Source organism: Vipera berus, assembly GCF_964194415.1.
Source record: "Vipera berus genome assembly, chromosome: 7".
Classification (NCBI taxonomy): domain Eukaryota; kingdom Metazoa; phylum Chordata; class Lepidosauria; order Squamata; family Viperidae; genus Vipera; species Vipera berus.
The window spans coordinates 10,974,674-10,990,700 of NC_138209.1; the positions used below are offsets into that span (position 1 = coordinate 10,974,674).

General features: G+C 39.4%; 1 protein-coding gene across 2 annotated transcripts in view; it reads right to left on the reverse strand.

Annotated features, from left to right (window-relative positions):
* LIN54 (lin-54 DREAM MuvB core complex component) overlaps window positions 1-16,027 on the reverse strand; it is a 35,585-nt gene that overhangs the window by 10,872 nt on the left and 8,686 nt on the right. For both annotated transcript variants that reach the window (XM_081332298.1, XM_081332297.1), the window contains exons 2-9: window positions 11,777-11,844; window positions 10,053-10,771; window positions 7,635-7,755; window positions 5,368-5,513; window positions 4,273-4,431; window positions 3,643-3,859; window positions 1,870-1,946; window positions 1,518-1,715 (exon numbers count right to left, since the gene is read on the reverse strand). In XM_081332298.1, coding sequence (XP_081188424.1) covers window positions 1,518-1,715; window positions 1,870-1,946; window positions 3,643-3,859; window positions 4,273-4,431; window positions 5,368-5,513; window positions 7,635-7,755; window positions 10,053-10,736 — 1,602 coding nt within the window. In that variant the 5' untranslated portion in view covers window positions 10,737-10,771; window positions 11,777-11,844. The remainder of the gene's footprint in view (window positions 1-1,517; window positions 1,716-1,869; window positions 1,947-3,642; window positions 3,860-4,272; window positions 4,432-5,367; window positions 5,514-7,634; window positions 7,756-10,052; window positions 10,772-11,776; window positions 11,845-16,027) is intronic.

Below are 16,027 nucleotides of genomic sequence, written 5' to 3' on the forward strand. Positions count from 1 at the left end.
TGTGGACTTCAACTCCCAGAATTCCTCAGCCAGGCGTACCTGGCTGAGGAATTCTGGGAGTTGAAGTCCACAAGTCATAAAAGGGCCACGTTGGAAGGCCCCTGGTCTAATCTCTTGTACTGTAGTTGCAATGTTGATTGTGAATAAAGGCTTAAAGTGAAGAAAGAGATAGGAAAATTTACCACGTCACTTAAAATAACAGCCTGCTTGACTGCACATACATAAAACATGCTACGTTGATTTTCAGTTGGTGCTGTCGAAGCACGCTAGCTTCAGGAGTCAAAACTGCAGAAAACTATCAGGAATCTTCTGCTAAGCATGGTACATCCTGTTCCCACCGCTGTTTTTTTACAATAATGTTATAATTCTCTGCAGTTCCAGTATTTGCTTTGGGCTCTTATTGCCTTTAGTGCAGGGGTCCTCAACCTTGGCAACTTTAAGACTTGTGGACTTCAATTCCCAGAATTCCTCAGCCAGCTTTGCTTTGCTGGCTGAGGAATTCTGGGAGTTGAAGTCCACAAGTCTTGACGTTGCCAAGGTTGAAGACCCCTGCTTTAGTGGATTTCTACAAAACATTTCTTTACAGATTTTCTGAAACTCATTTTATGATAACCCATTTCCCCCCCTCAATACATTTAAGGCTAGATAACGTCAGAATGGATGAGCATCTTAAAAGCAAAATAAAAACTGATCCAGGATTTATTCAGAATGTGTAATACCTGAAAAAAATTAGAGTTGAAGGGAAAAGTGTAACCCAAATCAAGCTTGTGAACCTGATTTTCCCTATTCATATTTTATGCTTCCCATAAATGTATTTTGCTGTCATTAACTCTTTTTTTGCATCTTTTACACAAGCTGGTTACCCTCCAAATTATGGATTTCAACACTCAGAACTCTTAGAAGCTTGGCTGGGGAATTCTGGGTGGTGACATCCACACATGTGAAGAATGCACAGGCTACGGAAGACAATGTTGAAGAACAGCTGTTCTTTCTTGCCTGCAGTTGCCCTTTAAATATTGCCAAGCTGAGTTTCTCTAAATGTGATATTGCAGAAATACATTCTGCTTAGCCACCTAAATTACATTATGTCACACTTCATTTCTTACAGTCTTGTCCCAATTTTTTTTCCCCCCTGGATTTTTAGGGAACAAAGAACATTCCCTCTTCTCGAAGAGCAACTGACAAATTCTAGACTATGTTAAGCAGGTAACTGCTTCATATACTCTGCAATGTTTAATCTCAACTTTCAAAATGAAGAAAACATCTCAGATTATTTCTAAGATTTAACCTTACTAATGAGCTCTTTCTCACAGCATCCCTTAAACCAGCCCTTCTCACCTCAGTAACCTTAAGATGCGTGGGTTTCAATTCCCAGAATTTTCTAGCCAGCATGCTGAAAAGATTTGGAAGATGAGAAACTGCCTCCAGCTACCAAATATACAAATTCTCTAGTCTCTTCTCCAAGGGTATTAGTTATAAACAGTATTTTTTGTAAACTCCTTCCCATAATATCATACCTGTGTGACATACTGAGCTGGGAGAAATGCATATCCCACGTTTCCTGTGCCATGAGCAGGGGCCAGGACAGTGCCAGGGGGAAGATTGGTGAGGTTGGGCTGGATTTGTGGCAGTGGCGTGGCAGGCATAATAAGTCTTTGTTGTGGCTGGCTTGTGGTAACTATCTGTGAAGTTGTGTTCATTGGTTTGGGGGCTACCTGCAAGGAAGGAAATATTCAGGACATCTCTCTTGTATATCGCACTATAATCTTTTGCAACAAATAACTTTATAAGGATAGTCAGAGTTAAATTAACTGAAGGTTTCTGTGAAAAACTAGGAATTCATAGGAAGCTGGGGTACGAGGAACTTACTTGTTTGACTGTCTGTGTTGCTGGAATAATAGGCACAGACATCCGCACAGGGGTTGCATTCACCACCACTGGTTTTGCTGTTCAAAAGAAATTGAATGAGATACAATACGCAACTTTCTAAGACATTAAGAAAAAGTTAGGCAGCTTCCTTAAATATCCAGTCCTCCCTCATTCTCATCTATTAGAACATAAGCTGGTAGGTCTATCTTGAGCTATGTCATGTTCAGCAAGATACGCTAACCAGCAAGTCCTACCCTCCGGCCCATATATAAATAGCTACAGAAAAATGTCATGAATTGAAAAAAAGTTTGTTATTAAAAAACCAGATACAATTTTGTTTAGAAGCTAAATGTCAGGGAAACAAAATAAGAACATGGCCCATACGAGCATTTTGACTGCAGCAACACAATTTCCACAGTAGTGTATATGTTCAGTATATTTGGGTAACTTTAATGTCAAAAATAAGTCAAAGCAACGCAGAGCTGTTTTCAGGGTTGTACATTTTAATTCCAATTTTGTTTCCCAAGAATTGTTACTTATGTTGCTATGATAATATTAGCAGACTTGGTGGACCAAAGGTTGCAAATGGCAATAATAATAATAATAATAATAATAATAATAATAATAATAATAATAATAATAATAATAATAATAATAATAATAATAATAATAATAATAATAATAATAATACAGAACATCCTAGAGGAAGACGTTCAAACACAATAAATGACAGACATGCCCAAGAAAGGGAAAAATTCAGCAAGAAAAGGTGGGAAATTGTGTTGCAGGGGTGTATAACAAACTCCAAACTTGGCAACTTTTTAAGATTTGCGGACTTCAATTCCCATAATTTCCCAGCCAGCGTGGGTGGATGAGATATTCTGGGAGTCCACAAGTCTTAAAGTTGCCAAGGATGGAGACTACTGGTCCACAGGAATGCTTGGAAGCACTCCACATTGCAAGGTTTTTCTTATGAAGCCCGCTAACAATTCACAAGCAGGCTTAAGAGAATTCCAAGGCATACAAAAACATTGAGATTTCAGATACAACTTGAGTAGGGAACCTCCACCCTCAACCCCCCAATTCTAATGAAGGTAAAAATGTGTCCAGTAGCTATGAAGTGGTCAGTGTGATGGGAAGAATGAAAAAAGTGTGTGTGGGGGGGGGGGAGAAGAGAAATGAAGCAAGGAGGAGGGATATCAGTGCCCACTGCAACGTTTTGATGCAAATCCCAGTTGCAAACATATTAACTGAAAATTGATTAATGGTTCAAATTACTGTTTGAAATTAATCCATAGAGCTTTACACCCACGTTGCCAAATGGTCTACCTTTAAAAGAAAATCTTTCAGAACTTTAAATAAAAGTGAACATAAATATCAAATCTTTATTACATGGTTGGTTAATACACTACACAAGCCATGAAAAATAATGCAACAAGCATTATTGTAATTCTGAAACACCTCCCAAGAATTCTGAAGCAAAGCTGATCATGTGAGTAAGACGAGCAAACTATGGTCATAATTAAATCTTAATGAAATGGTATTTCCTTATGGCATTCTCCAACTAAGCAACGATCAATAACAAATAATCATGTTTCAATCCTAAATCTATTAAAAAAATAGAAAACCAATTCCAGCTAAGCTTTCAACTTTCATAAAGCATGTGTTCCAGTTTGCCATACTCATCAAAATTCTTTTGTAGTTTCCTACTTGCATTTTTCTTAAGCACCTTCCAATTATCATAAAATATATTTAAATAAAAAGTCTTCTAACCTTGCTGGAGATTTGCAGTGCTGGTGCTGGGATTCTGATTGGCTGGTTGTGCTGTACTATTGGCAGTTGTGGCAGTTACAAGCCGGACATAATGGAATTTGCTTCCAGGTACCTGAATTTGCTGAACGTTGGGTGCCGTTGCCAAGGGAATTATCGTTTTAAACTGAGAAGTGCCCACTCCCCCAACGGTGAGGGTCTGCACTGCAGATTTCACAGCCTGTTGAAACAATATAATTTATTTTTTAAGATTGCTGGCAAACCAATTCTTCGTTTCTAACGAGAGTCGGCACAATTTCCCTCAGGTGTGAGCCTAACATACAAATAAAACACTGCTACCATACTGTTCATTATTAGGCCAGAAGCTATTTGCGGAGTATAGTATAGTTGCATGATTCTGGGTTGGCTTTAAGCTAGTCAATAGTGCTTTAATGAAAGAAAGAAAGAAAGAAAGAAAGAAAGAAAGAAAGAAAGAAAGAAAGAAAGAAAGAAAGAAAGAAAGAAAGAAAGAAAGAAAGAAAGAAAGAAAGAAAGAAAGAAAGAAAGAAAGTAAGTCATGCCTAAAGCTATGCAATGCTGCAAATCACAATCTGAAGAACAGGCTCTCAGAACCGGACTCAAATTAGTGTGTACCTGAGCAGTTGTATTGTTAGATACAGCTTTTCCCGGGGAAGAAGGCGTTGAATGCTGCACTGTGAGAATCTGCTGTCCCAGGGCTACGTTTAGAGGAACACCAACTGCTTTCTGCGGGGAGCTTGGAGGCTGCGAGGCGACTGACACCACCGTTAGCTGCTGAACAGGATCACACAAGCACAGAGTCCCAACTTCAAAATGTGTTAACGCTGCAAATGCGTTAAGAGGTCAAGACTTTCCACAATACGGATAGGATCTGGAGGCAAAATGAGCAAGGGAGCTCAAAATGCAGTGGGGCTGTTTTACTCTATTTTGGAAAAAAGTAAACCTATAATCAACGGGGGGGGGGGGAGGGAGAGGGGAAGAGAAGAAAGGAGAGAGTGGGAGGGGTCGGGGTAGTGGCAACTGCAAGTCCGTTCAGTCCAGAGTTTGCATTGCTGTATTAATGTACAGGTAAGACCTCAACTTACAACCACAGTTGAGCCCAACATTTCCGATGTTAAGCGAGACAGTTGTTCAGTGAGCTTTGCCCCATTTTACAGTCTTTCTTGCCACAGTTGTTAAGTGAATCACTGCACTTGTTGAGTTTGTAACACAGCTGTTAAGTGAATCTGGCTTCCCCACTGACCTTGCTTGTCAGAAGGTCGCAAAAGGGGACCACAAGATCCTGAGGCACTGCAACCGTCATAAATCTGAGTACGTGGTCAAGCGCCTGAATTTCGATCACGTGACCATGGGGGATGCTGCAACGGTCGTTAAGTGTGGAAAACAGTCACAAGTCACTTTTTACAGTGCTGTTGTAAGTTCGAGTGCTCCCTAAATGAATTATTTTAAGTCAAGGACCACCTGTGTCTATGTTCCTTCACTGACACAAATACTATTTTCTGTCATGTTCAATTTTATTTGGAGGAGCTGTGAATTCCCCTCTAGCACCATATTTCCATGGCGGAACGATGCCAGAGAGCAGATGATTCTAAAATAGCTGAAATCAGTCAGAGCCCTTTAGAAAGTCCATTTCAAAATCAGACTGACTTAAGTTTAAATGGAAAATACCAATTCACTGCAATAATAGAAGCAATTGAAATATAAGCTTACCTTGTTTGGTGATTTCAAAGGAGAGATTGCTATCTTATTTGAGGCCTCCTGTATTGTGGAACTTAAAGTTGTCCCAATAACTCCACTTTCTGATATAGTTACAGTTTTGGGAGGTGTCCCTGGAGCAGTCTGTGTAAGAACTCTACCTGTAGAAAAACAGAGAGTTATAATCTTACTCATTCCTTATCTTTTCAGCTGATAAAGCACAAGATTTTCTGATAAAGGCATTAACCCTTTCCAGGCACTACAGGAATCGGTTTTGAAGGCAGACCACTTAACTTTAAAAATAAACATACAATTTAAATTTAAACTGCTGCAATCATCATTTTGTGGCACTATAAAACCTATTATATACTTCACTGAATTATCTCTCTTTCTTGAATAGCCTACCTACCTACTTTATTTAAACAAAAAACAATACTTTGGCAATCAGAAACAAAATGGTCTTCACCTAAAAAGCTACCAAGCAGACATCCCAAACAGCAGTTAAAAACAAAACACTTTTTCACCTAAATAATCAGCCACATTGTGAAAAAACCCCCAAACCCACTATTCTCTTTTGAACAAGTACAAATTTTATAGTAATGCATCTTAGTATAATCCCAAATGCTGATACAATTCTGATTATGATCTTAAGAATTTGTTAAACATTGTAAAAGACAAATGAGATTTGTATTAATCTGATCAAATGTTGCCCAGTCACCCCAAACAGTGAGAGGGTGGTATACAAATTTAATAAATAAAATATTCAAGTTAAATTTATATCAGAATTTCACTCCCTTTCCTCTGCAGCCCACCTCTCCTATGTACATTTCGTAATTGAATCTGCAAATGTTTGCCCTGTATTTCCTCAATAGTAAGAAAGAGAAACAATTAACCTTGATTGTAAGAGTGAGTGTATGACAAAAGAAAAAAGTAAGTTAATTCCAAACATTGCTGCACTGAAAATTTCCTAAGAAAAGATTGATCTTTTGATCTAATGCAAAAATAAGTATGCTGAAATATGCTGAAATGTGGCAGTAATGCTTCAAATAACATGTGCAGTCAATATACTGATTTCTTAACTGCAAAATAATTCCAGATGGAATGACAGCATAATTCAAAGCCAACCAAGAATGCATCCCTGCACTTTATCACATATTCATAAAACTAGCAAGCTTTCTATATTTAGAACTTGTTAAGATGATTGCCTGGATTCCCACATACAACAGTCCAAGATCTGAACTGTTAAGGATAAGATGCTAAACTTTTATATACTTCCTCCTTGGCTGGAGAACAACCCTTTTTATAGCTGGCACTCAAAGCACCTGTGCTTAGAAAAAAAAAATGTTTCTTTAAATCATAAAAGAAACCAAGACATTACAAGTCTGACTCCCTTTTACACTGAGAAATGCTCTAGGGCAGGGGTAGGCAACCTTGGCTCTTTTAAAACTCGTGGACTTCAACTCCCAGAATTCCTGAGCCACCTATGCTGACTCAGGAATTCTGGGAGTTGAAGTCCACGAGTCATAAAAAAAGCCGAGGTTGCCTACCCCTGCTCTAGGGCATGCCAGCAACTGGTCTGCACAGACAAGCAAAGCCCCATCTGCGAAATGCAGTCACACACAAAATCACGCACCCTCTGGTACAAGGAAAAAAAAACCTCTCTCCAAGGAAACGGTCCCTGGTGCCCAAAAGGTTGGGGACCTCTGCTCTAGAGCAAGGTTTCTCAGCCTTGGGGACTTTAAGATGAGTGGACCTTAACTCATCTTAGCGGCTGGGGAATTCTGGGAGTTGAAGTTCACCTATCTTGAAGTCCCCAAGGCCGAGAAACAGCCTGCTCTGCAGTCTAGAGCAACTTTCCTCAGAGTAACACCATCCAGGTGTTTGGACAACAAATCCCTGAATTCCCAGCCAGCATCCTAATATATTTGAACAGCATTTCGTCTAGTGTAATTTCCCCCCAATCTGGATGCCCTCCAAAGGCAGGGACCAACTCCCAAACTTCCCCCATCAGGTATATTCTGCAGAGTCGAAGTTTAAATATCTGGAAAGAATCTAGGCTGAAGAAAGCCATTCCGGGGCTTTCCATAACCTAATGCTCTCCCAATGCTTGCAGGTAATATTGTTTCGACAAATTTCAAGAAAACGGGAGTGAAAAAAGGACAGAAAATCCACCGTGAAATCAAAATCCATTAAGCGTCACTTTATGCTTCATTTACCTGTAACGCACTGGGTAAATACCACAACATAAAACAAGCCATTAATGAATATATTCAGATATGAACCTGCGATGACTGGTGATACTTGAGTTGTCTGCCCTGTAACTGCTTTGCTATTGATTGGTTTGGTGATGATGAGTTTCGTTATCATTGGGGCTGAAGTTGGTGTCCTGGCTTTCTTAGCAATCTGAAAAACAGTGAGAAATCCAATAACCCATCATTTCTGAAGAAATGAACCCAAACTACTTAGAACAGGGGTGTCAAACTCAATTGCATGGAGGGCCGCATCAGCATTGCGTTGCCCTCAGGGGGCCGGGTGGGTGTGGCCTACTGGGTGGGCATGGCTAGAGTGCGTATGGCCTACTGGGTGGGCGTGGCCAGCTCTACATCGTTTGCATCAAGGGTGCCTATGGGGGCCTGGGCAGGAGTGGGACAGATCTGGGGGTCTCTGGCAGGAGGAGGGTCTCTGGGCCAGGGCCAAGGCAGTGGGGGCTGTTCCCTTCCTGTTTCCAGGATGGCTTTGCAGGCCGCAAACACACTGGGCCTTGTGTTTGACATGTCTGACTTAGAAGCAAGGGAGAACCACCCCTGACCCAACTCCAATGAAACCCTCACCCCAAAAGTAAAACAACAGTTCAATCCTATCACATGAAAGCTACATGGGTAGGACAAGTACAGATAGTCCTTGATTTACAACCACAACTGAGGCTAACATTTCTCTTGTGAAGTGAATTTTGCCCCATTTTATGACCTTCTTGCCACAGTTGTTATGTGAATTGCTGCAGTTGATAAGTTGGTAACACGGTTGTTAAGTGAATCTGGCTTCCCCCCACTGCCTTGGCTTGTGAAGAGACCGCAAAAGGTGGATCACGTGGCCTTAGGACACAGCAATGGTCGTAAGTATGAACCAGTTGCCAAGCGTCTGAATTTTGATCACACGCTCACGGGGATGCCACAAAGGTCGTAAATGTGAAAAATGGTCGTCACTTTTTTCAGTGCCGTTGTAACTTTGAACGGCCAGTAAATGAACTGTTTTAAGTCGAGGACTGCCTGAACATGCAGATGGGGGTGGGTTGGGGTGGATTAGAAGTGTAATAGAGGGATGGGAGGCAAATAAAAAAAATGAGTTAACAGATTCATACACTGGTTTGATTATTATATTTATGTACTTTTATTATGAATAAGAATCTTCCCAAACTGGATTAAAAGCAAAAAAAGCTGACAGTACACACTGGGTGAAGAAATGTGAAAAGGAATGAAAACTGTATGTACAAACACATATGCAAAAATTTAAACCTCAGTTTAGCAGTTATTCATGGGCGTAACTATACGCTCAAGAACTGCAAGTCCTCATGCCTACTATGCCTAAAGAAATATTCCTTTGGTTTGGGCCTGTTATGAAAAAGTTTTTTAAAAAAGGTAATTGTAAATATAGTCTAACCACTTTTTTTTGCTTTTTCATAAGTCAGAACCAAAGAAATATTTTTCAGACATGGACATGAAGGTTTACAGTTCTTGAGTTTATAGTTACCCTCATGAATCACTGCTAAACTGAGGTTTAAAATTTTTGCATACGTTTATATGCTTGCACACCTAATTGCCATTCCTTTCCACATTTTTTTTTCCACAGTGTGTACTTTCATTCTTCAGCGCACCTGAACAAGACCAGTCTTAAGGCTGGTCTACAAACTGCCAACTTCCACTTTTAGTAATCATCCGATTGATCAATTGACTCACTTTAGGGAACTGATCGACACAGTAAGACTCTGAATCGCATGCAAGGTTAAAAACTATGGAAACCAAAATAATAATAAGAGAATAGGACACATCCCAGAGGGAAACATTCAAAGGAACAGGTAAATCCTGAAAGAGGCTCACCACCTCACCAAAATCAAGTCCTGAGGAAAAAGTCAATTTTCTAAAGTTTGATAATCTGGGGGAAGCAATTTCTGATATGTGCTGCTACAAGAGCCTTGGTGGAGCAGTGGGCTAATGCCTCCTTAAGTAACACCAGCTGCCTGCAATTAGTGCAGGTTCGAGTCCCACCAGGCTCAAGGTTGACTCAGCCTTCCATCCTTCCGAGGTAGGTAAAATGAGGACCCAGATTGTTGGGGGCAATAAGCTGACTTTGTAATAATGCCGCTTGGGGTGTGTGTGAAAGCCCTAATAAGCAGGCATATACATAGACTGAAGGCTACTGCTAAGCTTGTAAGCCGCCCTGAGTCTTCAGAGAAGGGCTGGATATAAATGGAATTTTTAAAAAAAAACACCACCTCAATGGACAGTTAGTTTATTGTTTAAAATTTCTCATCATCTCCACTGACTTTTTAACATCCTTGCTCCAAAACGTGCTTGTTGTAGATTTATTGGGATCCTTTTACCTGGCCAGCTGTCCTCCACACCTACTGCTGGCCACCAAAGGGAATTCTCAATTGTACGTCAATTTTATTGCAAAGGGAATAATTGTTAGAAACCTTTCCTTACCTGCACTGCTTTTAGCTGCTGGGTCTGCAGTACGGACGACGGGTTTGTGGTGTTTACCAGCTGGCACCCTGGAGTCAAGGTCGACACACCAATGACGGGTTTCACCTCTGACCTTCCTCCAATTGTGACCACCTTGAATTGCTGTGCTGGAACTTTGGAGTCACTTGCTTGTACTTGTGATGTGGTCTTCTGAGACTGTGACAGCTGGCTGTGGGGTAGCGCTAAGACAATCGGCTGTCCGGGCTTGCCCAGAGTTGTTACTATGAGTTTTTGACCTTCCTGCTTTATGGCCTGTTTACTAATTTTCAAGTCCGTTGCTTTGTTAAGAATGATTTGACTGGCTGACAGAGAGACTGGAGTCTGGGTGCCTAGTTTTTGGAGGCTGCTTTGAAAAGAAGGTTGTGCGGTCACACTGGCATCAGATTTTACGAAGGCAGAATTGCCGGTAACGTGGCTAACACAATTGCTGGGCAATGTGACAGATTCCGTAGTGACTGACGACATACTGCTAGTAGTAGGATCATCAGCAGAGCTTACATTTGCTATTCCCTCCAGTTCTGTTTCCATAGGAATAGGGTCACCCACAATTACAGCTTCAATGCTCTCATCTTCCTCCAATGTTATACCTGTGTCCATGATCTCCTCGGGGAGCAAGCTGTTCACTTCAGCTGACACAACCTCCATTTTGCAGATGTTGATGGTGGGTTCAACAGAAGCCACTGCAGCGACATTTAAAAAAAATGTTCAGTTTTCATGTCCCGCAAAACTATATAACTTGAAACATCAGCTGGGCCATAGCTGCACAGTGTATAACTGTGGAAGTGATATATTAGCAGCTGTGGATAAATACACCACTAGCATTCCCCTCCCCCATTAGCTGTCATTAATCTGTTAGCTAATACGAATATTTACCAATTGTATTGAAAGGGAGATAGCTTAGAAGGCAGGAGCTTGAGCTGCAAATCAGGACATTCCCTGTTCTAATCACATATTAGCCGTAAATATATTGAATAATCAACAAGATCTCTTTCAGCTTCAGCCAATCGGTGTGTGTGTGTGTGTGTGTGTTTGTGTGTTTTCCTCCCTTCCAGCATGATGTTTGTGTTTTAATGCAGAAAAATTCCCATCAGCAAACGCATGACACATATTTGTGAACGAAAGATACTCTGATTTCATGTTACACAGGGAGGGGATGGTTAACCCATTACTCACCAAATATAAACCATAGATAGCCAAATGGCAATTCAATTGTTTTCAAGTAACCTCCTTTGTTAACAACATAAGCTTTCATTATACCAAATCACTGGGCTGGCAGGATTTTTGCTGGAAATGACAGTATGTAGGGACAGATTAGCCCATCCTCCTTCAACAGCAAACTCTTTGAAAGTGACCCCTGTATACAATATGTATAGATTTAGTCAAAATCTTCTAGTGGCACCAATCCTACATGAAGACACTTGGGTTGGGGGAAGAAGGGGACCGTGTGGCTAGCCAAAGAGACACTATAACTTTCTTTCTATAACACGTATTATAGTGGTATTGTTATTCAGCTTTACAGAAGCAAAGTATTATAAAGAATGTTGGGAATTCATATTTAAATTCAGTATTTTGATGAAAAGCAGGGAGGATGCAAAATGCTTGACATGTTGACATATGTCTAGATCGGACATTGGTGCAATGCAGTAGTGACAGTGATTCTGCGAAAGAGAAATAGTTCTAATTACCTGAATTTCTTTTAAATCCACATCAGTGCACCTCCAAAAGCATCATCGTGCAGCACCATCTGCTGAAGCTGCAAAAGACAACAACGTTTGTTACTTTCAAATCCATGCTACGTTGTCAGAATATTTTCCTTCACCTTTTGATATATTTTTTTTGTCAAGGCCAATTCCATATACACCACGTTGATATCCTCTCACAGTGCCTGAAGGCAGAAGGGGCCTGAACAATGGGCTTCAGATGATCCTGGCAAGACTGAGGGGCTTTAGGTTGTAGGGTCTTCTGGATTTGGATCTTTGGTGCTCTCAGTGTGGTTGCATTGCCCTAAGCAAAGTGCAATCTGGGGGGTCCTTCTGGACTCACAACTCCTGCTCAAGAAGCGGGTTCCAGTCATGCCTAGGAGGGTCATTTTAATAATAATAATAATAATAATAATAATAAATAATAATAATAATAATAATAATAATAATAATAATAATAATAATAATAATGATGATGATGATGATGTTGGAAGGGACCTTGGAGGTCATCTAGTCCAACCCCCTGCTCAGGCAGGAAACCCTATACCATTTCAGACAAATGGCTGTCCAGTCTCTTCTTAAAAACCTCCAGAGTTGGAGCATTCACAGCTTCTGGAGGCAGGCTGTTCCACTGGTTAATTGTTCTAACTGTCAGGAAGTTTCTCCTTAGTTCTAGGTTGCTTCTCTCCTTGACTAGTTTCCATCCGTTGCTTCTTGTCCTGCCTTCAGGTGCTTTGGAGAATAGCTTGACTCCCTCTTCTTTGGGGCAGCCCCTAAGATATTGGAACACTATCATGTCACCCCTCACCCTTCTCTTCATTAAACTACACATACCCAATTCCAGCAACCGTTCCCGTTTTGCAGCTTAGTGTTGTCACCTGATGTGCCCATTTCCCAAAGAACTACTGAATTGTGCTCTATGTGGGGCTGCCCTTCAAGTGCATCCAGGAACTTCAGCTGGTGCAAAATGCAGAGAATTGTTTATGGAAATTCTCAATCATCCAGGTCATGGTTGTCCCAAAAGGCAAGTGGACTGTCATATTTTTTTCTTTGAGAACATTTTGCTTCTCACCCACGAAGCTTCTTAAATTTAGAAGACAGAAGCAGTTTCAGTTAGAACTGAAGAAGCTTCTTGGATGAGAAACGAAAGATTTTTCAAAGGAAAAAAGAAGAGGAAAAAAGTCCAGTTGCCTTTTGGAAAAAGCATTTTTGAGACGCTGGCAGTGATGTGTGCGTGCCCTAGGACAGCACACGCTACGCCTCTGATCCATAGCTGAACTGGTTTCCAGTTTGCTTTGGGTCCAATTCAATGTGCTGGTTGGGGAAATCATAAGAAGAGTAGAGTATGTTATGAGTTAATAGAAAGTACTCTGTGTATGTTTTACCACCATTTTGTTGTTTTGTTTCTATCTTTAAAAAATTTAATTTAAATACTTTTAATGGGTTTCTTCTTCTATTATTATATTATATTATTATTATTATTATTAAACCTTTATTCATGAAACATGAAACTCAGTCAACTGGACACTCAAATTGACTGGCACTAATGGTTGACATGGGCTGCTGCCAGCATACTAGGTATCAACCAGGTATCTCCTTAAAATGTAAGATGTACCAAGTAGCGCAGTTTTTTGTAGCTTTGCTGGAGTTATTGCAGGAAGCTGCAATTTCTTGATGTATTTTGCAAAGTTTTTGGACATAGTTCCCGGTGCCCTGATGACAATGGGTATCACTGTTATGCGTTTCATCCATAATCGTGCAGTTTCGATGGCCAGGTCACGGTATTTCATCATCATCATCATTATTATTATTAATATTATTATTACTACCAGAATCCAGATAGTCCTTGATTTACGACCACAACTGAGCCCAAAATTTCTGTTACTAAGCAAGACTGGTGTAAACGAGTTTTGCCCTATTTTACAACCTTTCTTTGCCACAATTGTTAAGTGAATCGTTGCAGTTGTTAAGTTAGTAACGTGGCTGTTAAGTGAACCTGGCTTCCCCATTGACTTTGCTTGTCAGATGGTCATGTGACCCCCGGGACTCTGCAACTGTCATGTGAGTTAGTTGCCAAATGTATGAGTTTTGATTACATGGCCACGGGGATGCTGCAATGGTCGTTAAGAGTGAAAAATGGTCATATCACTTTTTTCATTGCCGTTTTAACGTCGAACTAAATGAACTGTTGTAATTCGAGGATTACTTGTAACTATGTCAGATGGGTGGCTATACAAATGCGATTAAATAATAAAGAAATAATTGTTCTGCAAACCATTATAAAAATCTGGAGTTTTATTAGTTGTGTGATAGTCTTTTACTGAAACACTTTTAAAAAGCAAAGATATCTCCCCCCCCAAAAAAATGCCACTCAGAATTATTGGCAGTTGGGAAGCATACAAGTTCCATGAATTATTAAATTATTATTAAAAGATTGTGTCACTAATACAGTTTTAGATGTGAATCACAGCACTAGTTATTGCCAGAGTATTTCAAATACATTTTTCACTGAGAAATGTATTTCATACACATGGTTAATGAGGTATTGAGGAACAAAGGGAAGAACATAATTTTCCAAATGAAAATTATGATCCTCACTTTGTTCCTCATAATTTTCATTTTCAAATGACAATTATGATCCTGATTTGAGAGCAGTTTAAAGAGCAGTTTATCCAATAATTTATTGCCCACAGTAGTCAATTAGTTTACAATCAACCAGGGCAGGGATGGGAAACTTTTTGACGGCTACACATATGTTTCAGCATCAAGGTATAAAAACAGGAGTACAGAAAATACAAAATGGGTAGGGCATGACTTTTTAAAGTGAAGTTCTTAAAGAGTTTCAGGATTTTCTTTTTAAAAAATTCTTGAATCCTTTTTTATACTGAGCACTTATTATATCAAAATGGAGGAAATCATGCCATTCAGTTCAGCAACTACAGTCAGGATTAGCTCTGAAACTACCACACACAAAAAATAATAATAATCATCTGAGGGAAGGGTTTTAAGGGCTACATGCAGACATACAGATAGTATATTTACATATTAAATAAATTATTGCATAATTTGTTAACCATAGAAGAAAAATGTAGCAGCTTGTTTTGTTTATAATGCCTTGGTTTTCCTAAATTTGAAAGCTGATGTACATTTTTAACTGGATATATCACTCAGAAGCTTACTGTTTTATTTTTTAAAAAAATCTGTAAAAATTAGTCATCTTCTGAAAGACCCTCCTGTTTTTCAAAACCTGACTTCAGAATCTGAGTTGGAAAATGAAGAAAAAATCCTAACAAGAGAAAAGGTCGGCATTTCAATTGTTGGCTATGGTGGGTTCAAATGGATCTTTATTTTTAAAGAGTGCTTATTTTAAGCACTGATTTTTGTAGAGAGTGTATATTATCATGTACTAGAATACCCACTAGGAATTTTTGACTTAGAGCAGGGGTAGGCAACCTCGGCTCTTTTATGACTCATGGACTTCAACTCCCAGAATTCCTGAGCCGGCCAAGCTGGCTCAGGAATTCTGGGAGTTGAAGTCCATGAGTCATAAAAGAGCCGAGGTTGCCTACCCCTGGCTTAGAGGAAACACAACTATCTTGTATAATTGAGACGTGTGGGTATGTCCGTTGTACATATGAAAATAGTCAGTTGTATGTCTACCCAATTTAACATCCATCAACAAGGATGTTATTTTTTTCCCCAACTAGATTTCATCAGAAAAATTATTTTATACAGAAGTCTTTCTGTACAGGCAACAGTACCCTAAATATCAGAGTACATGGATAGTTGCATTTAGTTCCTCAAAGTTAATTGTTAATACCAAAGAGGCTACAACAGACTATTTATATAAAATTCTCATGCATAATTAAAGACCTATCTACAAAGTATTCTCATACATTAATGAAATACTAATAATTTGGTCACTGATTAAAGAGGTTATTTATGGCTCCGTATTATTTTATGACTAATAATTAAAACAGGCTACAGGACTAGAGGTTTAGTCATTCATAAAACAATGTGCTTTAGTTTGGGATTTTTAAAAATGTTTTAACTATGATAAGCTTACCAGGTATTCCATGTTTAATTAATGGTTTACATTTATGGGAATCTTATTTAACTTTGTTATAATAAATATTTGGATTTCAGATTTATAGGCCATGAAATCCAAGATTATAGGCAGGTTTTATTTAAATTTTCATTTGTCATTATTGGATGAGAATTACTTGTAATTAGTAG